The 22,393-nt window shown below is 38.5% G+C and overlaps 1 protein-coding gene across 4 annotated transcripts in view; it reads right to left on the bottom strand.

Moving 5' to 3' along the window:
- Positions 1 to 3,658: 3,658 nt before the first annotated feature.
- The window catches only part of ppp2r3a (protein phosphatase 2, regulatory subunit B'', alpha), a 95,528-nt gene continuing 76,793 nt past the window's right edge, over positions 3,659 to 22,393 (bottom strand). For 2 of the 4 annotated variants that reach the window (XM_007887364.2, XM_042339328.1), the window contains 12 exons: positions 16,553 to 16,807; positions 15,959 to 16,062; positions 15,697 to 15,799; positions 11,846 to 11,920; positions 10,876 to 10,962; positions 10,259 to 10,415; positions 9,724 to 9,772; positions 9,004 to 9,093; positions 8,174 to 8,349; positions 7,590 to 7,708; positions 6,840 to 6,946; positions 3,659 to 5,073 (listed from right to left, as the gene is read on the bottom strand). In XM_007887364.2, coding sequence (XP_007885555.2) covers positions 4,977 to 5,073; positions 6,840 to 6,946; positions 7,590 to 7,708; positions 8,174 to 8,349; positions 9,004 to 9,093; positions 9,724 to 9,772; positions 10,259 to 10,415; positions 10,876 to 10,962; positions 11,846 to 11,920; positions 15,697 to 15,799; positions 15,959 to 16,062; positions 16,553 to 16,807 — 1,419 coding nt within the window. In that variant the 3' untranslated portion in view covers positions 3,659 to 4,976. Of the gene's footprint in view, positions 5,074 to 6,839; positions 6,947 to 7,589; positions 7,709 to 8,173; positions 8,350 to 9,003; positions 9,094 to 9,723; positions 9,773 to 10,258; positions 10,416 to 10,875; positions 10,963 to 11,845; positions 11,921 to 15,696; positions 15,800 to 15,958; positions 16,063 to 16,552; positions 16,808 to 19,320; positions 19,359 to 19,636; positions 19,713 to 20,607; positions 20,996 to 22,393 lie in introns of those variants that run through there. The other 2 variants (XM_042339330.1, XM_042339329.1) reach the window with 2 other exon arrangements.

Raw genomic sequence — 22,393 nt, 5'->3', positions numbered from 1 at the left:
GGGTGTGGAGGGAGATAAACCCTCCCATCTGATCACTTTCATATAGTTTGTAGAAATAGCCAATTGCATATCACTGTCATCAACCAATTTGAAAATCTATATGCATTAACTTTATAGTCGTATTTTGTTATGCTGCTTGTTAAACTTGCTACATATTTGGCTAAGGAAATGAAATATTATGTAAGGAGATGAAAATATCCTTTTCTGAGATAGGGTTATAATATATTGTACGGAGTCCAGCAAATTATTGCTTTGCAGAGTTTGAAGGAAAGCGGATAGTACCATTTTGTCTACATTTGCAGTGAAACTGCAAATTATTTGATGGATGTAAAGCTCGGGCAAGAAAAAAAAGGTTTATTTTGGAGATTATGTTTTAGCCTATCCTATTCAAAATTCTTATCCAAGTAAGAAATAATGTTTTAGTCCAGAACAGTATTTGGCGACCAGGTCAGATAACTAGCCAAGATATAGGATCTTAATGCCAGATTTGAGCTTGTACAGATGGCAGTGGACAATGAAGACAATGGTCCATTGCACTACCCCAGTTTGGGAATGGAGAAAGAAAATGTGACTTAATTATAAACCCATTGAACAAAGAGCAAATATTCATCATTGCCTGTTGATGGACAAGTATCTGAACTCTTTCATCTGTGGCAATATGCGTAATGTTCTCAAGGTCACACACCCTGAGAGCTTCATAAAGGGATCAAATGTTCGTCTGTTGCATTACATGCTTTTTTTAATCAAAATGCCATTTGGTTCTGAATCCAATTAATGACTTTCAATACTTCTTCTAATTTACTGTAAAAGACAACATCAGGTCAAAGTAAAAACCGTCTTTTGATATCACTCAAATTAGGGCCACCCCCCCCCCCCCCCCACCACATGCTGAATGTAACAACAGTCTGGGGCTTAAAACGCTTGAATTTCCGTATCTCTAAACAAATCAAATTGTCCTTCCAATTTATCAGAGATGTTGAACATTTTTTCCCCTTTTACAATGTTGCTCATTTTTCAGCATGATGCAAGTTAATAACTTTATTGTTCTTTGAGGAGAAAGAAATATTTCTATGTTCCTTTTTTAAAGAGTCACATTTTGTATAACATTATCTGCTTATTCACTTCGACTGCACAGAGTGCACACACTGCTTTAGCCATCAAGTACAATAGAAACAGTGATTCAGTTGGCTGTGTGATAGCCAATCTTAAAGGGAGACAAATTGGAAATTATTTCAGACCTTCTAAGAAAATTATATCATCTCTGCACTGTGTGGCCATCTGTGCATTGATTTTGAATGAACCACTGCTCACTAACTTGGCATTTTTGATTGGGCACAATCAAAGGATTATCACAGGATTATTTTGGAAATTGAAATTATGAGGGGTTCTCTATTGTAAATTGGCACCTCATGCACCTAAATGTTCACTTTGCCAAAATAATATACAATTGTTTTTACAAAACAAAAAATGGTTTGTTACATCCTCACCTCCTATTACTACTTAGGTAGGAGATGTCAAGAACATATACCAAATAAACTTGTGTGTACAGTAACAATATTTACATCTAACCTAGAAAGGGGTAGTGAACTTCACTAGGGAAGTCTGTATTTAATTCCATCTCTTACAGACATCAGTGATGTTTTCTCTCTCTGACAACTCTTTAAAAAGAGGTATCCATTTGCTCTTAGGATATTTTTCAGCAGGCTTAATTCCTGATAAAGGTTAGGTGGGAAAACATATAGTTGCACACTATCATGTTGGCTGCAAGAGACACTGTCTACCGCACCACACGTTTTCAAAGCGAGATTGTTTAGCCTACGTTTCTATTGAAATGTTTTTTTAAATCGACAGCTGGCAATATATGTTGATAATGTCAATTGCATTCTTCCTTGTTTCAACACAACGAGAAGGGCCATTGCAAAAAAAAACTTTACCTTGATGAGCGATCCATGTTTAAAACTGCTAAATTTAAATAATTTAAACAAAATACAGACGTTTAAAGCACAAATACAGTAGGTCTGCTGTTAAAATATTGTCCTCAGAAGCGTTTCCTCATCCCCCATTATTCTGGCTTCAGGAATTCACAATTTATTGCTTTGCAGTTTGGAGAAAACGGGTCATTGTTAATGTTCCTTTACTTTTTTCAGTGGAACAATTTTATATGCTGGATAATTGACACTAATTTGGCAACATTACTCCTCAGGCTATGAGAGTAGACTATGTGACAAACAGAACTGGTAAATTGGCTTTACTTGGGTTTCCCATCTAGGTGCTTCAGCTTTCAATCTGTGGAAAATGGGGGGAAATGTTATCTTCCCAAAACATTGTCAATCCTTTGATAAGCACAAATTACAAAGGTTTACAAAATACTTGTATAGGAAGTTATTTTGCTCCATTTGCTATGTGTGGCCAATCTTTTAATGTGAACTTAATCCCACTACAAACAGAAAGAATTGCTGTAGCAAATGAAGCAGAATAAGCCTTTTAGTTTTTGTAATCTGCAGTTGCTTTCACAACATGTCTAAAAAGGGGTTGGATAAAGCATACACCAAGACTATCAAAGAATCCCGCTCACACACATTTCACATCGTCATCTGTTTTGTTTTGCACATTAGTTTCTGGAAACCTAGCTTCCTTGGTGTAGACTTTGCTGGTTCTTCTACTCAGCCAGCTCTCCTCTATCAATAATGTGAATTGTACCTCAATGAATTAGTTCTCAAAATATTAGTCACTCCATTACACTACAATGTTTGGAGAGTTATGTCTGAAGTGGTTTGGGAGGAGCAAAATTTTAAAGAAAAAATAATTACTAGTTGCTTTGAGGGATCACCTGTAGTTTCTATCTCAATACAGGTACAACATTGTTATATTGTTACTGTGATACTAAAGCACTGTACTCTTGAACAGAAGACCAAAATTAAAATCTTAACATTCACATTCAGGGGTACCTAAAGGGTAAACTTTGCGTTGTGCATCTCTCATAGGTTGAGGGAAACAGAGAGACATGGCGAGAGTGGGAGACGGATTCCTTCCCTTATCACTGAGACATACTTTCTGATCGATTAAACAAGAACAGCCATTATGGTGTCCTTGGGGATGTTTTTGCAGAGTCGACTTGTCCTGATAAAGCAGCATATCAGGGTGAGAAAGGAGAAGATAATAGCAATGTCAAAAAAAGAACTTTAGGTGGAGGAATTGGCCCTCCACCTCACAGCTCGGCTTCAGTCCAGGCATGAAAGTCTCAACCCAGCCCCTCTGGGCTCAGAGCACAAAAAAGCCCTTGGTTTAGCACTGAATCGACAATATTACTTGGTTCCAGTGGCATAAGAACAATTTCACACTGGTGATTGGGTGCTGAGGCTGATTGTTGGGGCAGGTAACATCTCACCTTGATGTGCACAAACTATGCTAATAAATTATTCTGATTGAAAGATAGTAGATTAAATATAAATAGATTGAACTATTCTGCTTTTAACATTCAAGGTGAAAGCACCATTTTAGATTTTTGTGCTGCTTCTAAATGCATATTTTCACATTGTGTGGGCATTTAATTTTTACAAATTAAGGATCTTGATTAATGAAAGGATAAACTAACAATCAAATCAGTGTTTGAGGGGGAGGAAAAGTAACAACTTTTGTCTTTCCGGTTTCTCTTCTCTTTTCTGAAAGCATTTTTTTGATTCCTTTTCCCCCCTTAAACCCAGGACATAGGGCCACTTCCTTCCTTCATCCAAGAGCTTATTGTTCATGTAAGAACTTTGACATTGAGTGTTCAATTGAATCAAGTGGAAAAATCGCAGCTGAGCCCAATTCTGTCCGCACCCAAAATCCACAAACGGTCACTTTCCAGCAAAAGTGGACACTGGATATCAATCAGGAGCATGAAATCGGGTTGATTTTTCTTTTCCTATCTAAATATATTCAGTGAACCATGAGAAGAGGTCAAATAATCTTTAAGATAATTATAACTGCAAGAGAGAAATAACTCCCTGATTTTCTGTTGTTGGCAGACGTTTTCTCCATGAAGTTGATTCGACAAACCATGGCTTTGGTGCTACAATGCTCTGGAAATTATTCATTCCGTTAATTTCTATATTTTCATGCCTCCATCGTAAAACCACACATTTAGAGCCAAAACGGAGCCTCTGTTAATTTCAGGTATGAACTTTGCTTGACAATCAGAAAACCTTTCAGACGATAATTTGAAACCGTTGACAAATGTGGCATGAGCCAAAGTGTTGCTTCGAAAACATCTCTTGGGCTGCTTGAGGTTTGAACTCGATGGCATAAGGTCAGGCTATGGTATGGGTATTTACAGAGATATACATTGCCCAATTTCTAGAAACTGGTAAATACTTTGTCACTGGTCAATGCCCCAATCTGAGTCTCGTGAGATGGATTTCATACATTCCAACAGATATTCTCAAAGTTTGGCTCTTGTAGCTAATCAGCTCCACATTTTACCCAGGCATATGGGTTGGTTCACATTCCTTCATCTCTGTGAATGTATTGCGTCTATGAGTAGCAAGAGTATATGAAACGACGTGTGAAGAAATAGTAAGTACTAGTAGCAGGAAAGGAATTCTACCAGGCATTCATAAGGCACTAAGTAAAGAATGCTTCATAAGAAAATAACTAGGAACTGTTGTCAAAAGAAAGATGAAAAGTGAAATTAAGAACTAAATGAGGACAACACACAGCGATGGGTAGCAAGCAGAAATCCATATACATAACACTGCACTTTAAGACATATTGCACGAACAGATAGTATTTGATTTAGAATAAAGTCCATTGCACACAATAAGCATGTACTTCTTCGTTCTGATATAAAATCTGGCATAATCTCTTTAAAAAAACAAAACAAAGGAGATATAAACAGTTTGCTCTCTCTACATTGCTGACAGGGTAATAGTCAGTCCTTAGAGTTGATGCCTACTGGTCAATCTGACTGTCCAGCAGTTGACCTAGCTTTGAATTTATGTCGGAAGGTCAGAAATGACAAGCTTGTCCATCTTGTTGCTGAGTTCGGGGCCAGTGGTCAGTTCATCTGATTCATAGTCATCCTCAAATGATCTGTGAGGGAGAGAAAAAACGAATTTACCATGGTCCAAAGAGGTTATTTCCATTGATAGGGGAGTCAGTAACTAGGGAACATAGTTATAAGATAACCGTAAGAATAGTGAAAGGAGGACTAGGAGGATTTTTTTCACCCCAAGAGTAGTTGGGATGTGAATTGACCTGCTGAGTAGGGTGGTGGAGACAGAGTCCACTTTAGCTTTCATGAGGGAAGTAAACAAGCATATATGAAAGAGAGGAGCTTGAAGGGGCAATGAGATAAGGAGGAGCGGTGGGATTGAAGTGATATTTTTGTTCTGAGTCGGTGCAGGCTTGATTGGCTGAATGGGCTGTAGATCCTTCTGCACTGTAGATTTTTATGTTTCCATCTATGTTTCTAACTCAATCATTTTGCTTTTTTCAACAACATTTGCCCCTTGTCTTCTGAAGGTGCTGATTCACGCTGCACAGGTACTGACTGTATCCTGTCCAATTGACTATAGAGTTAATGTGTGAGCTATAATAGTGAATGTTGGCAGACTGTTCCACCAGGTGAAGTGGAGAGGGGAAAGAAATTACGAATGAGTCCAATCTTGTTTTCACCTGACAGTCACTGTTTCCAGCCATGGTCCCTCGGTAATAGTCAGAGGGTAGGAATATAATTAGCTTGGGTATTGACTTTTCTTTGAGCAGCAGGTGGCAGTACTTTAGGGTGGACTTTCAGTTAAGTCAGCAGTGTTTTTTTTGATGGCAGCGAATGCTAATTTACAGTTTGATAATTATAATCCGCTAAGCTCTTTTCTCCACCATCCGAGAAACATGAATCAGTTTACTCTTGTGTGGGTTTTACTCCACATAATGTTTTTCAAAGAACATGTGGAGCTATAACACCTGGAATGCAACACTAGGTGGCACTGTGAAATAAAAAGATTTGGAATGAAGTTTAATTTCCTGTGCACCAGCCTTAAAAATCAGCATTACCACTAAGTGTTATTATGTTTAATTGGCATGTAAAGCAAGTGTTATAGTTTGATCTCTCCTATATATACTACTATTGAATGGTAGTTACTATTGAATGGTAGTCTTAAAAGGCAGTACTATTGAATGGGTGGGAATTGGTGAATTTATAGTAATGTCATAATTTGTGAAGCTACAATAGTTTTATTTCGCAAATTTTTCAGGGAGTACACAAGACTGAGAAGCGCTGCGAGCTACGCCACTTAGAAGTTTAGTGTCAGTTCCAGTAATGCAGTTATACTACGCAGTTTGTTTGATGCAGTTTCTGTGTTGATTGAGGATTCAAAGTGTAATATAACTCTGGTGTGACATTAGTAAACTAACATTAATATGACCTGGAGTGGAATCTTGTGACAACACACCTCCAAGAGGTTGTTTCAGATGTGAATTGATATGCAAGGCTGTAGCATTACAGCAGTCTGATTGCTGCCAACATGTCACTGTAATAAACATTAAAATGTAATCAGTTGTCAACAATTCAGAGCTGATTGTAGTCCTGAGGTCCACTAGCTAAGACAATGTAAACCATATCTACCCATGTCAAACGATTCACTGAAGAGCCTGGGCAAGCGACTGGGTGTAAGCCCTCTGCCACTGGCCTTACTTCTGCCTCCAAGAGGTACTTAAGGAGGCCTGGGATGGTCATCACTCTGATATTCCCAGTTTCCCATTGAAGAAGCCTTTGATCTCCACTAAGTTCATCCTGCTACACTGTGGCACCTACATCTAACAATTCAAAACACATGCAATTGCCTCCATGAACTCACCCTTCCTGTAACTGCTCATTGGCAGACTCCTCTGCCACCAAAATTTCATATTCTTCTGCTGCATATTTGTCCCAATCCGAAGGCTCTGGACTATCACTCTCAATATCCTGCAAAAAGCAAAGAATGACAGTTAGCATTAGAAGAAAATGCAATAATATCGCAAGACTAATCCTCAAGGGTAATTGTTAAGGGTAGTCAATTTTTAAAAAAAAATCCAATTATCAGCTCACATTGAAAAAGTCTAAACTTAACTGCGAGAGAAAATCTCAATTTATTTTTGTATTTTAAAAAAAATGTAAAATGAAAGTTTACCTAATCAGAATTGTGACAAATTCAAATGAATCCATAGGCCAATAACTCAGCTACTAAATACTTTGAGGCATAAACTCTCAATAAAACACGTTACCTAAATGCTCATTCATATATTTACCAACCCTGGTAGATGATTGTGTTTGATTCTTCTCTGGTCATTATATTTACTGACCTTGTCATGGTATGAACAGGCACAGGGGCGAACTGTGTAACTATTCCATTATTGTGGTTAGGATTTATATTACACTGTCATTCTATTTCGCCTGTAAAATACAGTCTATTTACTTTACAGTATATTCTCTGAAGCACTGAGTTGTCTCATGTCATAAGATGCTATACCAAATGCAAGGATAATTATTATTATTTCCAATATTGTTTAAGTTCATGACAATGTAATATGAAATTATATTTTCCCCTCCACTATGAACCCACGGTTACCTTCTGCACAGCAAATGGATCTCTCTGCTCATGGTCCAGATATTTCTCTAAGTTGAAGCAAGTGTCATAAAATATATGTGCCATTCTGCACCTCTTCAGATCTCGCAGGGTGATTTTTCCTGGAAAGAAAAGAGTTCGGGGAGTGATCAAGATAATTGAGGAACATTCAAAGATTAGCACCATCTACACAGCAAATGATTCCCTTTCACAAAGTGAAGAACGATGTGGTACTTCACTTTTCTAGACTCGTACACATATGACATTCCTTGCGCGAAGAGGAAGTTTTAAAAAGTTGTTCATGTAAAAATAGTGATACAGTTTGCATTGTACAAGATATAAGATATATCTGAACTTTCACAGTGGCTAATATAGCACCTGTATACCAGGAACACACTGTTCCTCACTTCTAGGAAGTCAAACTGACTTGATTCTCCCTTAAAAGGCAACAGTGTCCTTCTGGAGAAATAGAACATCAATAACTCGGTATTGTTGGTTACCCCGGCCATTAAGCTAACCTGACTATTTAAAGTGTTAAACAGGACTGTTTCTGCTCACGCCGACAATGCTTTATTCCATTCATTCACCTTCACATTCTGGCTTCACTAGATCCAGCATCTGGCACAGGAGGTCGTGGAATGGCAATGGCTCGATGCCCATTCCCTCCATCCGTTCACATTGTTCTTCGTAGAAATACTCCAGCTCATACATAGAGAGCACACCATCACCATCAATGTCCATGGCCCGGAACCAGTACTCCATACTAGAACAAGGAAGAAAACACATTACAACCTGTGGTAACTTACCTTCCTTCCATCCTCTTACTTGAAAGCTATATATATTTTTATCTTGGATCTATGGATGAGGTGTTCACCATGGTGTCATCATAAATCATCTAAATAGTTCCCAGGTTAACTCGGGAGTTATGGTGCAATTCTCAACATCCCATCATCAATTATTGCTTGATAGAAACCTACACTGCAATCTGATCCTTGTTTTAAGGGTGTGAGAGGGCATTTATGTTAAAGACTTATTAGCAGCAACAGTTTCGCCCACAAAATATACAGTCGCTTCACTTTACAGTATGTTCTGCAAAGCGCTTTGAGACGTCTCGAAGACATGATAAGGCGCTATATCAAATGCAAGGATTATTTATTATTATTATAACATTTCATGTGTGAGAACACTATATTTTACAATATATGACCTCATAGAATGAAGATTGCAATGTTTCTGCAAAACAATGCTTTTTCTTCCTCATAAAGGATAAAGATCACAGGATGTGCTGACAAAAATAATAATAATAATAATCCTTGGATTTGATATAGCGCAATTTAGTAATATAGCCTATTACAACTCCAAATGTATACTGGAGATGATGGGATTTGGCATTCGTGGCAGCATCACCGAGAATTACCTGGTGGCATTCTTCTTATCCTCTTCAGAAACCAAAAACCAAACAAAGTCAGCATAGCTCATTCGCCCATCCTTCTGCACAGAATTACCCCTGAAAATAGAGAGCACCCACTGGAGATGATTCCATTTAATAGTCAAGACCACAAAATAATTGGCAACTTTATGTTGTTTACGCATAATGTTTATACACTGCTTCCAACTCCAAACGGTTCTTTGGCTGCCAATAGCTCTTTGGCGATACTGAACAGTGAATATAGGCTGATCCTGAACCTGTTGCCACCCAACATATATGCAACACACACAAGATACAGCTGGGGGTCACTGGATTACAATCAGCACCAGGAACCCTGCCTGATTTTTACTTTTCCTAACCCAGGAACACTATGAATATTTTCCTAACTAATATACTGGCTGAGATCAGCTAACTCAACCCAAATCATGATTCGAGATTGCAACTTTCTGTGTGGCTTTGTGCTGCATTGGTAGGTCAGGGTATTAAAGGATATGAGGAGAAAGCGGGAGATTCGAATTGAAAGGATTAGTTGAGGTACAAATCAGCCAACGTGGCTGATATCAAATCATTTCCATGAATGTGACCCAAAAGCTTTGTGCTTCAGTTAAATCTTGCAAACACTTCCTTTTTAAAACGTCTGATCAACATATTGAATTCATAACCATCAAGAAATTATCCAGTTGTAGGAACGAAAAACGTTTGACCCACCTTGTAACTGCTCCAGAGAATATTCTTTCAATAATTCTATTGGAGATAGCTGTGGAAAAACACAACAATGGTAAGAGTCAATGCCTCTTATTTTTACTGCAGAGGAAACTGCTTGGAAATAGTGCAGTGTAAAATGCATTTAATAATAATCCTTGCATTTGATATACCATGTCGTTGAGACGATTTGAGGCGCTTCACAGAATATATTGTAATATTGTCATATATCATATATTTTGTGGGCGAAACACGGCAGCCAATTGTGCATAGCAGTGTCCCACAAACAGTCTGAATGTCCATATATTTTTTAAGCTTGATTTTCTTCCCTTCATAGTCTCCTGCATCACTGGTACCAGATTCTGGTGAACAGGATGAGAGATGTAGGCAAACCTTCAAATTTCACCCCCGCTAACTTTCTCTGCTGCAGTAAATAAAATCCCAGTTGTTTTAAACCTGCCATAACTTTATCTTTTCCTCCAGGAAATGTAAAGGATACAAGACTTACATTTACAGGTATGTAATTTATAGAATCACTCACCATGATCATTGTGTCTGGCCAAGTCCTTCTGATCAACAAAGAGGTCATGGTCAGTGTCTAGTTCCCAGAACTTACAGTAAATTACATAGAAGTGCTCATATGAGAAGTAGTCTGTGATTTGGTTTATGTCATCTTCTTCTTCCAGGAGCGCAAGAGTCTTAAGAAAAGTAAAAAAACACAAGGATTGATAAGTGTTAGAAAGCAGCAAGAGAGTATTATGTCAAACCATGACTTTCCCCTCTCTCTTGACTCTATCGGGATTTTTTTGGTTCTACTCTACTGGCACTGAACATAAACATCGCTAAAAACCTGCCTGAAAACTCAAAACAAATAAATCCTTTCTTGTGTTCAAAGCAGAGAATTTACAGAGAGCATAAGAGACGTCTAGGATAGAGGTAGAAAAGCTACATATTTCCTATTTCTGTTATTTATTAATCTTCAGATGTGATTGTGGAGTCTTGCATATTACACGTAGGAGTCCATTATATGCATATTGCATCTAACGGTTTCTTGCTTTCCGATCTCTAGCTCTAACACTGGTAGCATGTTGTCCAGTTTGACAAACGTGTGATAGGTCTTGACCTACGTCTGTAGCCTTTGGTGGAGGAGTGACATACTTGCAGGAAGTTGCTCTTCCTCAGTTCTGTCAGGGTTATCTTGCCAGACCAGGATCTGTTGACTGTGTAAAATATTCTCTGTATGACCTATATGAGAGGAGACAGTAAACAAACCACAAATAACTATTCATTGCAGAGATATTAATAAAAAAGAACTCTCATCCCTGGAAGATAGAGGAAACGGCAAACTGGCAGCAAAGTTACATGCCACAGGTTAAATCCAGTGACCTGTTAACCTAAATAACACTGTCCTGCCAGGCACGAGTTTCAGCCAACAAGCCTGCTCCAAGGAGAAATTGATCTATTTTAAATCTTCTCCCTGCGAATTAGTTAACAGACAAAGGGATGAGCATTATTGACAGATACAATAACTAGTGCCAAACTCCCTAATAGGGATAGTCATGTGTTAGGGATCACCTTCAGGTACAATCATTCTTTCCATGACATAGTGATTTTGAAATCCTCTGCAGTTGCTCGAGCGTCTAATATAAACAGCTAATATTGCCACACTCTCGCTCTTCGGGATTTAATCTTTCAAACTTTTTTTTTAAAAAAAAGTCAGGATTTGTAGTTCATAAGCATTTACAGAAGTAAGGAAAATTGTGGCAGCAATTAATGGAGTCAACTATCACCCTGCTGAAATTTCTCCCTCCTCTCCTGAAGGCACTGACTCTTACCCGGAGCAGTTTTAAACATGACAGCTGGCCACTGGTATTTCATCCAAAAGGCTATTCTGAACACTGTACCGTAAGAGTTGGTGTGTGATAAGAAAAGCAATTGGAGGATAAAACAGGCTGAGTATCAAATGATATTCTTCCAACTTTCGGCCTGGTCACAAGTGAACTGACCACAATGATCTATCTCTTTAATCCCTGTATATTTATTTCACTTACAATGTAAAATAATCCGAATAGTGTGAAGGAACTGTAGCAGAACGTTGAAAACCATGGCGTATGCAACGTGATCTTACCGTGGTAATGTATCGTGAATGGAATTCTGGTGCATCCTTCAGAAATGTCAGACCCGGGTGTGTATCCACAATGTCCTAGGGAAGAGAGATCGAAAATGAAGTGAGTCTCGATTGCCTGAATGAGGTTCCGCTAGAAATCGTGATATCAAAACCCTCCTGTTCCACCGTGCCTTCAGCCACCCTCCTACTCTCGCCACCCTCCACTCTGCCCGATCCCAACCCCCAGCTTGGGTCCACTCCTTGGGATGTCCTCCCGACGTGAAAGGCGCTGTACAAATAAGGAAGGATTAAAATGGATTAGTTGTTCCTCATTCTTTCAATGCCCTGTTATTAATGTACATGGAAAGAGTTACTCCACCTGTGGAGCAGAATAACACCTCCCAAAACCTGACTTATTATTTAAGGAGAATGTCTTATTTGTGCTTACGTCTGCTGTGGCATTGATACAAGCCCGGGAGAAGAGCACCCAAGCCTAACCTCTCAGCTGGTAAATAATAGAAGACACGGCAAACTTCAGAGAAGAGACAAGGAGAAAGCGACAAGAGATGTGTCCTGAAGCTGCACTTATTCGAATTGACCAGCATGTGTCACCCAAATGCAAACAGTCTCTCCAGCAAACAACAAATGTTTGAGTAGCCAAGTTACTGATGCCCATCAGGTGACTGCTGTTATCTGTAAGTCAGATATCCAATACCACGGACTCACATTCTTTAGCATTACCATTGTGAACAGTCGCCAACATTCAATGTGGTAAATATTCAACATATCGCTAAATTGAACCCATTGTCATAAGCGACGGTAATTAAAAGGCTCGGGAGGATTGGTATGTGAGATAAACTTGTGGATTGGGAATGCTCGTGTCCCAAGTTGCAATGGAGAACAGCCTCCTCTTTTGCAATGTGCTGTAATGTGATCAATGGAAAATTCCACTGGTCCTAATGAGTTTTATTTAATCGTGGAAGATGATCTGGTATTTGCTAATGCTGCTTGTAAAACCTTAATAAAAACCTTTGTGAGAAGACAGTTCTCTAACCACGCTGAAATACTTTAAGAGCAGTGATAATGGGCTGCTGATGTCCGAACTTCATCATTGTGCCTGACTCTTGAAGAATTACATATTTCTAGCCCCGATACATTTCAAATTGACACGTGTGTGTGTGTATAATCATTTTTGTCCAAGTTGTCAGAAACACACTCCCCATGCTGATTAATTTGCTTTACATTTTCCACATTCTAATATTTTCGCTCTCTTACATTTTATTTGGGAGGTAGAAAAGCAATCGCAAGATGTCTCTCAGGGAAATCAGATCATTATTTTATGTGCACCAGGTATGACGTTCATAATTATCGAGTTCAAATTATTTTAATGATGATCACTTACGTCTTGCCTGCACAGATTCAGTCAGGTACTTTATCAGGTCAATAGGTGGCACTAGTCCTACAGCACCCATCTTGATTTGGCGTGGGTCTGAATCTAAATTATGCATTTATTTTTTAAATGTTTCTATTCGCCTCTTTGACCCATTGAGCCATGTGGCCTGTTCTCCAGGTGCAGTTCTGGCTACCAGAGGTTGGTTGAGATTGTGACCAGGTTTCTTATTCTGTTTATCTTTCTCTTCCTGTAAGGAAATGCCTGTTTTTAATTCTGCATCCCATGATCTATGTGAAAAAACGATTTCCCTTAAAAGAGGCAAAAAAACACGGAAGGAATACAACTGTTCAGCATGGGAAGGATCACCCCATGTGTTTAAAGGGTCTCGCCAAACTTGAAGTCAGTGCTGGAAAGCATCACATTTTCTGCTATCAATTTTACCCCAGCTAATGGCAGATCCAATAGCAGATGCATGATTATAATTCTTGGCCATTTTATCAGTTGATGAGATACTTTTAAAGGACTTTCGGGAATTAAAATAATCATTTCATAAAAGCATCATCTTATTTGGGTTGTAGCTGAACTAGCTAAAGGCTGTTAAAACTTTGATTAATTTGTAATTGAGATGAACATTTGTCCAATTTTCCCCAAATAATCCATGCAAAAGGTGATTGGCTCCCAATGATCTTTACTTTGGTCATTCTATGTAAATCAAGCCTCTTTGTGATCAGACTCAACTGGGTCAAGCTGTCTCAACTGAAATTTATCAGCATTTGGCTGACATAATGGAATGGGAGTGACTAAATTATCTGCCCAATGCATATGATCAAGTGGGGAGAGGTTTGCAGCTGAAATCTGTCAGTGATTCAGACTCTTCCTGCTTTGCACCCCAGATACATAATAATAATCCTTCCATTTGATATAGAGATCTTGGGAAACATTGGGCAATGATTCCACCTGTGCTCAGTTACAGGGGTAAAGAGACAACGGTATCCAACATTTCAACAGCCTGTATAGAACGAGATCATTCAAATGTATCAATCATCCAAATTTCTTGAAGGATGGTGAATAAGCACAGCTAAAATGCCAAGAAAATAAGAAAATAAAGCTTGAAATGTCTTCTTGAACTCAAAATGTTATAGTAAACCTCCAGGACTTGTAAGGTAAGACTCAGGTAAGAAATATTTCTGCTGCCTCAGTTTTAGAATAATCTATCTTTTAAAAACACAAAAAACTATTGTTTTCTTTTCCTGTAGCTGGAGGTAATTGATCATAACATTTAATTTAGTCAATTTCTCTTCTAAGTTGAAGTGCTTAGATCCTCAGAGATGTTTGACCTGGACTGGGAGTCAGTTGTCCTTGTGTAAAACAGATTCTAAGTAGCATGTTCATGTGCATATGAGAAAACTTCTCCACTATCTGGGAATCCTGTTAAATTATTTTCTAACTAAATTAACCAACCAACCAAGATACTTATGCCCTGACATTCTACGTTTAATTGACATTGATTAGAAGACCTTCAAGAGATGTACTGTATGGGGCTGTACACATGATTAGCAGTGGAAAGGTTAGCTATGATTCCTTGTGGACTATTGTACATTGGATTTAATGAAGCAACCGCATTGAGTACTTAAGCTGGCATGCGTGAGGAGAATATGCCAGTGATATTGCCTAGAAAGAAAAGTTCACTCATTTTCACCATCAAGTGCCTGAAAAGCGTGCCCACTACTTTTCTGAACTGTTATTTGCTTAGCAGGTTCTGAGAGTGTCTATTTTCCCATGTGTCAAGTAGTATGTGATTCTATATCTGGAGTTCGGATGGTTGAAACAATTATCAGAGCAGGTTTTGTAATGTATTCTAATGAACGCTATACAACAGAGCACTGCAATAAGGAGCTTAAGCTATCTCTTTTGTGATGGATAAAGTTCTTTACACTTTTAAAAGTTTCTACTGTTGTTGTCTTTGATGTATTTAAAATGAAGTGTAATATTTATTATTCTGCTTTGGCTCCTATTGTTTCAACCATAGGTTAAATCTATGTTGTGGTTGACTGGGGTCTAATGACAGGTGTTCAGTGAGAATGACTTGTAAGGCCATCAATAACTAATGGCACACAGGCGAATGGCCCGATTTAAGCATTCCGAGATGCTACCCGGTGTAAAGGGTGCTATGCAAATGCAATTTATTGTTGTTTGGCTTGTTTGTTTTCTTTGTTGTGTTGAAAGGTGTCCCCCACCCTTCGAAACTCCATCCCACAGTCCTTTTGCCTCGCTCACTCCCTTGTCTCCTTCAAGGCAGGTCTCAAGATCCTCCTCTTGGACCGTGCCTTCAGTCACCCCCCTACCCTCCCTGCCCTCTTCCACTCCTCCTGATCCCAATCCCCTGCTTGAGTTCAAATCCTTGACGGTCCAGTGCCTTGGGATGTCCTCCCAATGTAAAAGACTCTATACAAATGTAATGCGCTGTTGTTTTGCGTACCTGCAACAGTGGAATGAAGTCTTCCTGTTCCAGGTAGTTGCAGGAAGGTTTGGCAAGAAGGTAGACAAACCTTGATGCATCGTCGTGGCAGGTCTGTAACACTCTGTGAAAGACAAGACCATTGAAGTTACTGTTTAGGGGCCCAGTAAAAGAATCTGATATTTAAAGCTGAAAGAAAGCTGTGGGGGAAATGACTGCATCACCTAACATTTTAAAGGGTGTGGAATAGAGAGAGGGGAGTGACCTGAACTTCCATACTCACTTTCTCCACGTTGCCACAAACGAGTGCACAGACGCGCATCCTGTCCTTTCTCCACCAGCAGAAATAAACATGGGGGCTTTCCAATATAAAGGACAGCCACAAGCCTTTTTTTTTAATAAAAAAAAGAAGAAATGCACTTCAATATTGTCATGACGAAGAATAAAATCAGGAAGTACAATAGTATTGCTAAATGGTCTTAATGATGTCGAAGAGCTGATATCGAAGGTGTGCAAGTATAGAAAAGTCATTAAAAAATACACTGGTTCTGAATTTGTATATAATATATAATAGACCTATGATACTAAATGCAAAAGTAGGGGAGTGATACATTTATGTAAGATGCTGCTCAGGCTTCAGTGGCTGTACAACATGTAATCCTGAGTACCCATAATTTGGTGCTCCATTGGCAACTGTCTACACTAATTGTGGTGGCAAAACTATTTTTAGTCACTGCTCCTTAAATTGACAACTTGATTTCATGCAATGGTAGAGCATGATATTTTTACATTTTTTTTCAACTGAGCTTTATTTTTTTTTCAGTCTACAGCAAACCCCCAGTATGGAGCTTCAATTCCTGTGTTTACAGTTTCATACCTTTGCGATTTTGCCCATTTCATAAATATCAGCGTTTTCATCCTCAAACTCTGAGAAGGCTGCTTCAATCTTGATAACGGTCTCATCATGGTCATTGTTAGCGTTTGGAAGTCCTTTAGGGAAGTAGAAGCGTGGAATGTTTACAGATGCGGGAGTACTGACAACAACCTTATTTGAAGGGGGACGAGGACTAGGAGCAGTGTTAGTCACAGCAGGAGGTGGAGTTCCGGGTTTCTTCTCTTTATTGCTTTGGACCTGTTATAAGCACAATAGAACACGTCACATAAATTCCACAAAAGCAGTATTCTACATGGAACAGAAAGCAGATAATAATAAAATTGAACTAACAAGATTTCATGGTTTCTGCCAGAAAAGCATCCTGAGAACTTTCTAATGAGGGGTCGGAGCTGAAACATTAAACCACCGTTCTCTTTTAGATGCTGATTGTTTTTTCAGCATTTTCTGTTTTTATTTCAGGTTTCCCAGCGATTTGCACTTTTTTGAAAAAACATCTTAATTTGCGCACAAGTGCTTTTGCTTGAGGGGGGCGGGGGGAAATCCTTCCAGTACCAGATTTTCTCTTTGGTCAGATGCTAGAAATAGAAATGCTTCTGACAGTAGAGATTGTTATACATTCTGTACTTAGGGTGTCTGCTTTCACAGGCTATGTAACTGACAAGTGTTCAACCACCCTGTTCCACGTGAAGCAACATTCTACAGACACACGTATTACCAATTAATCATTATGAACTTTCCAGCGCTGCTCGAAAATATTAGCAGCACCAGATTAAGGTAATATTACAGTAAAACTGTTTTAAATTCTTTTAGCAACTTCTTTAAAAATAAGACACATGGGGATTAGGGGGAAGGAAGAAAGAGGAGAAATGACTTTCACTTCTTGGTACTGGCCACTGTCTGTTGATGATGGTATTTAACTGTCGTGCATTATTAGTTCAAGGGACTCTTTAAAGGGTTAGATATTTGTATAGATTAGCAGTTAGTGGAAAGTTGCACAGGATTGCGATGTTATTGCTCACTAGGATGCTCTGCTTTTCTCAATATTTCCATTCCTTGATTTGTTAAACCTGTTATTTTAAAATCCACTTCAAAAGATATTCTCAAGTACATTCTAGTACAAAGTAATGCGATATCTCATATCAAAATGTACAAAATATTACCACTTCAGTAATATTGAGACTTTTTGCCTTTTTACAAATACTGAAGTGGTTTATCCAATATGTTTTGATTTCTACAAGAGTTCAAACTATATGCAACTGTAATGTTGAAAATCTGAGCTGCCTGAAATGCTCGTCAGAGGGAATCCTCTCGTGTTTGGGCGCTCCCACACTTCCAACATTGGGAGTTACAAGGGAGTTCCGCGCCTTGGGACGTCCTCCCAACGTGAAAGGCGCTATACAAATGTAATCTTGTTGTTGTTTTTGTTACTGACTGAGCCAATACTAAGTATCTTAAACTCTTTAGAGCGAGTTTCCTTTTGAAACTTAATAATAATAATCCTTGGATTTGATATAGCCCCTTATCACGTCATCAAGACGCTGCAAAGCACTGCGTAGAATATACTGTCAGCTGAATTGACAGTATATTTTTGGGCGAAATGGTGCAGCCAATCGTGCACCAACTTAAAATGAAAAAGAATTGTTGAATTATTTTCATATGCAAACGGATAAATTTAGTTCACTTTCAGAATAATACCTTATCCTTGCACCATCTTCCCTCTCCCCAGTTTTGATTAACATTCCAAACTCTGCTATTAAAACATCATGACACTGGATACAAGTCTTTTAAATCGTAGAATTATAAAACATTTACAGCACAGAAGGAGGCCATTCAACTCATCTTGGTTGCCATGGAACAAACCGTATACAGTCCACACAGGTTTCAATGAGATTGGGCAAGTGCCTCCAGCTAACTGGGAATTATGCAACAATTTATAACCAATAAAAGATTGTATTTATTTCAAAAGAGGTTTCTGTAACTGTTAGTCAGTTTAATATTGCACACAGAATTACTGTGCTGAAATATTGTAATGGAAACGGTAAAGGTAGGTTACAATGCCTACGCTGCACATCAAAAGTAATTAAAGAAGCAGTCAAAGTGTCTGTCAAACCATTTTTTTTGTTGCTTGTTCTCTAATGAAATGATTAAATGCAAATTACACCACACTCATTGTGGCTATGGTCACGATTGCTGAAAGTGACCTGATTTCAAGAAGCCTGTGACCCAGTGAGAACGCCGAAGACTAAAAACCTAAAGAAATTCACTCCAAGCACTCTGTCACATCAACAACACAGTATTATACTGGCTTTATAAGTGACACTTGCAGGATTCAGCTTTTGATTTGGGACTGGGGGAAGCTGAAGGGGTTCTCAGTCTTAATTTTTTAATAGAGAAATAAATGTAATGGAATTAAAATATAAATAATTAGTGAATTACTAATTCCGCACAATCTTTAAAATGTCAATTTGTGCTTACAAAATCAAACATCAGGATTATAGCATTTGCATTCAGGCAGGTTTTTAAATCATTAAAGCCATTTAAGTCTAAGGCGATTTTCCTATGAAAAATTAGTCTTGAAAGCTCTGAAAAATTGTATCGCACGTAGAATATCACCAAACACCATATTTTGCTTCACTTCACAAATAAACACAACACATATGAGTAAGTTCCACAGTCTCATTCGGCTTTTTTTTTTAACTCCTTGAGAACTAAAACGAAGTTTTTTTTTGATCTTAAAACGCTCTACGCACCTTTTTTCTTTCGTATAACATCCGCAAAAAATGATTTTCTGTAAATTTTTAAAGGCAAACATTTTTATGAGGAGTCGCGGGCCAGATACACAGAACCACTGACTATTCTTGGGACGGACTGAAAAAACATTGCAATCTTGTGAGATGCTCGTTCCCCCTTTTTTTTTTGTTTGTTTGGTGGTTTTGGGTGCAGAAATGCTACTTGATCCTCAAAGGGTTAAAAATAAAATAAAAAGCCATAGGAACCGGCGCAGACACAAATAAAATGTTACTTTACAGGTTGCACAAGGACTTTAACCGCCTTCACTCTCCCTACCACAGCATCGGTCTCTGCTCCATTCTTTGCCGAGGATAGAGTGAACAAAGACGCTAAGACCTCCCTTCCCCCTCAGGACCTCAGTAATCCAAAGCGATGCCTGCACTGAATTGCAATTCACTGAAGTCACGGGCTATTAAATGCACGGAGAAAACACAAAATAAAGACGATGCAATCCTATCGTAAGAAACCCCCGCCCAACAAAAACGGCATTTTATAATTTTACTGATGGGCGCAGCGCGGTTGAGTGAAGTGAAGAAATACGGCTACCGTAACGAAGCAGGCTATTTTACACAACACTGATGTTAACGCAGTCGAAAATGTGATATTTCCAGACTGTCAACTTTTAATAAACTCGCGCTTACATTCTTAACTCTAAGCGATTGCCGTCTTGGGCGGCGAGGGTCGCATGGTAATACGCACGTTTCCTAGATTTGTTCTTGCAACGCGGCATAGACGTGGCAAACCAGTTTAACAAAGCAGAGAGAATTGTGCCGTTGCCCTGGAGAAGTGCGTGATCGCTGTGGAAGCTGCTGGTTCATTGAAAAGAGAAGCTAACGACTTGCATTTTGGTGACTTTCACTGAAATAAATTTCTTGTGTGAGATAAATGTTGGTTCCTCTTCAAGGTTCCCAGTAGTCACACATGAGAAATGCCAACCAACCACACCCAAGTTGACAGAAAGTATCAAAGTGGTAGTGCATATTACAGCGGAATTGTGCTGATCGATTGCAGTCGTGAATATTTGTATACAGTATGTTGTCCAAGACTGATATCAATGTCATTAGTACCTTAATAAGAGGACCATCAATGTAACGTAACCATCTTTGAATACTGATCCCATATCTCCTACTACAACAACAACAAATTACATTTGTATAGTGCCTTTCACGTCGGGAAGGACGCCACAAGGCTTCTAGCATTTCATGTCCGAACAAAATGGTTTACTATCTGATGTGCAATTCTCTCACCTCTGATCTGCAAACTTTCTCTCTCTCTCTCCAAAGTTTCTCTTTTTCATTTGTAACCTTTCTTCTTTCTCTGTTTTCATCAGCAAAACGTCCATTATCCACTGTTCTAAATATGTACATGACTCTCAGATAATATGAACTCCCCAACTCTGTTATTGCCTCTTACTTCCCCCCCCCACACCTCTGTCTTAGCTGAACAACATTGCTTATTATACAGGAAGGGGAAATAACTGCTTTTGTACTTTAACTTTACGGTAGCTTTTAATAACTAGTTCTGTTATTTAGCAATTAACAGTTGTCAACATGGTCGAAGGGTCTTCTTTATCTGACCCTTGTGTAAGATTGATAGATACATATTACCGCATATACACACTTTTCCTTTCAGAGCCTGTATGCAACTAGCTGTCTTATCTTCCAAAACAAATTTCCAAGGTCACTTTAGAAATTTCAAGTGAAATTTGCAACATCAAATTCCACCAAGCTGTTATGTAATATAATTTAGTGGTTTACAGTGTCAGACCTTTAGGAAGATGGTTTTGGACTTCTTTAGACTAATTTGTTGGGTTTTTGGAATTGCAGATTTTTTTAAAAAATGTTTTATTTTCTCTTTTCTACGTCCTTAATTGCGTCTTAGCTGCTTTGTATCTGACCTCAGCCTAGACTACTACCAGGGCCAGAAAAACGTTTGATTTGCGTTTTAATTTTAAATTATTTTTCAGGTATATAGTGTATACTGCTGCGCGCAATTGGCTGCCGCATTTCACAACAAAATATATCGTGAATTCAGTTCACATTATATTCTGTGAAGCGGTTTGAGACATCTCGAAGGCGTGATAAGGCGCTATATCAAATGCAAGGATTATTATTAAATTGTACGAATAAAAAAAGTTCTATCTTAAAATGTGAGATTTTTTTTTGAAGAACTTGCTCCTTTAAGGCTATCTATTTTACAAGTAGAGGTAAAAATGCTACTAACAACCAGTTAGGTTTCAGTGAGCTATATTTTCTCCAACAGCTGTTCCGTATTGTTTCCCAGCTTCAGCATGTTCCTCCACTTTAAAGCCTTGATGACACAATTGGCAAATATCGTACTGATGTTATATTTTGCTATTAGTGCTCTGGTGGCTGAGGCCCAAATGCTGCAAATAGCCAGGCACAGTGTGACTTGTGTAGTTATGCAGAGATATGACTTCTAATTCCTTAAGACTCCCATGGATTTATCACTTGGTATGCATCAACGCTAGATAATCCAGAAACCATCAGAATTGAAGATTCTGTGGGCTCCTGTCTTGTAAAATAGTGTTTTGTGTGTGACACTTACTAGCATACTGTCTGAAATGTATTGTCTCCCTTTCAAGAATGCTTCACGAATCCTGAATGATTTACAGTTTTATGGTGAGGGAGGGAGTGGATCAATCCATTCAAGTACATACTGCAGGTTGTGTTATGTTTCTTGTATCTAAAATGCAACTTTCAATAAAAGTAATTCATTATGGCATTATAAATGATTCATATTTACTTAGCAATATTTCCCGAAAACCACTGCATTAGCATTTTATGAATGGATTAAGCACGAGAATATTTGAGAATGGAGTGTAGGTTCCAGGCATATCTCAGTGGTTTGATAATGGATTCTGACACTATTAAATGTCTCTCTTCATGGGTTTAAGTGTGAGGTAATGATTTATAAAAGGGCTTCGAGACTTCTAACCTAAACTAGATCAGTTGTTTCTCAAACACCATAAAGTTATCCCTTTTCCTGTTCAAATGCTTTCCTAAGTATTGC

This window comes from Callorhinchus milii, unplaced genomic scaffold, assembly GCF_018977255.1.
Source record: "Callorhinchus milii isolate IMCB2004 unplaced genomic scaffold, IMCB_Cmil_1.0 Scaffold11, whole genome shotgun sequence".
NCBI lineage: Eukaryota > Metazoa > Chordata > Chondrichthyes > Chimaeriformes > Callorhinchidae > Callorhinchus > Callorhinchus milii.
This window is presented reverse-complemented; position numbering and strand designations above follow the sequence as displayed.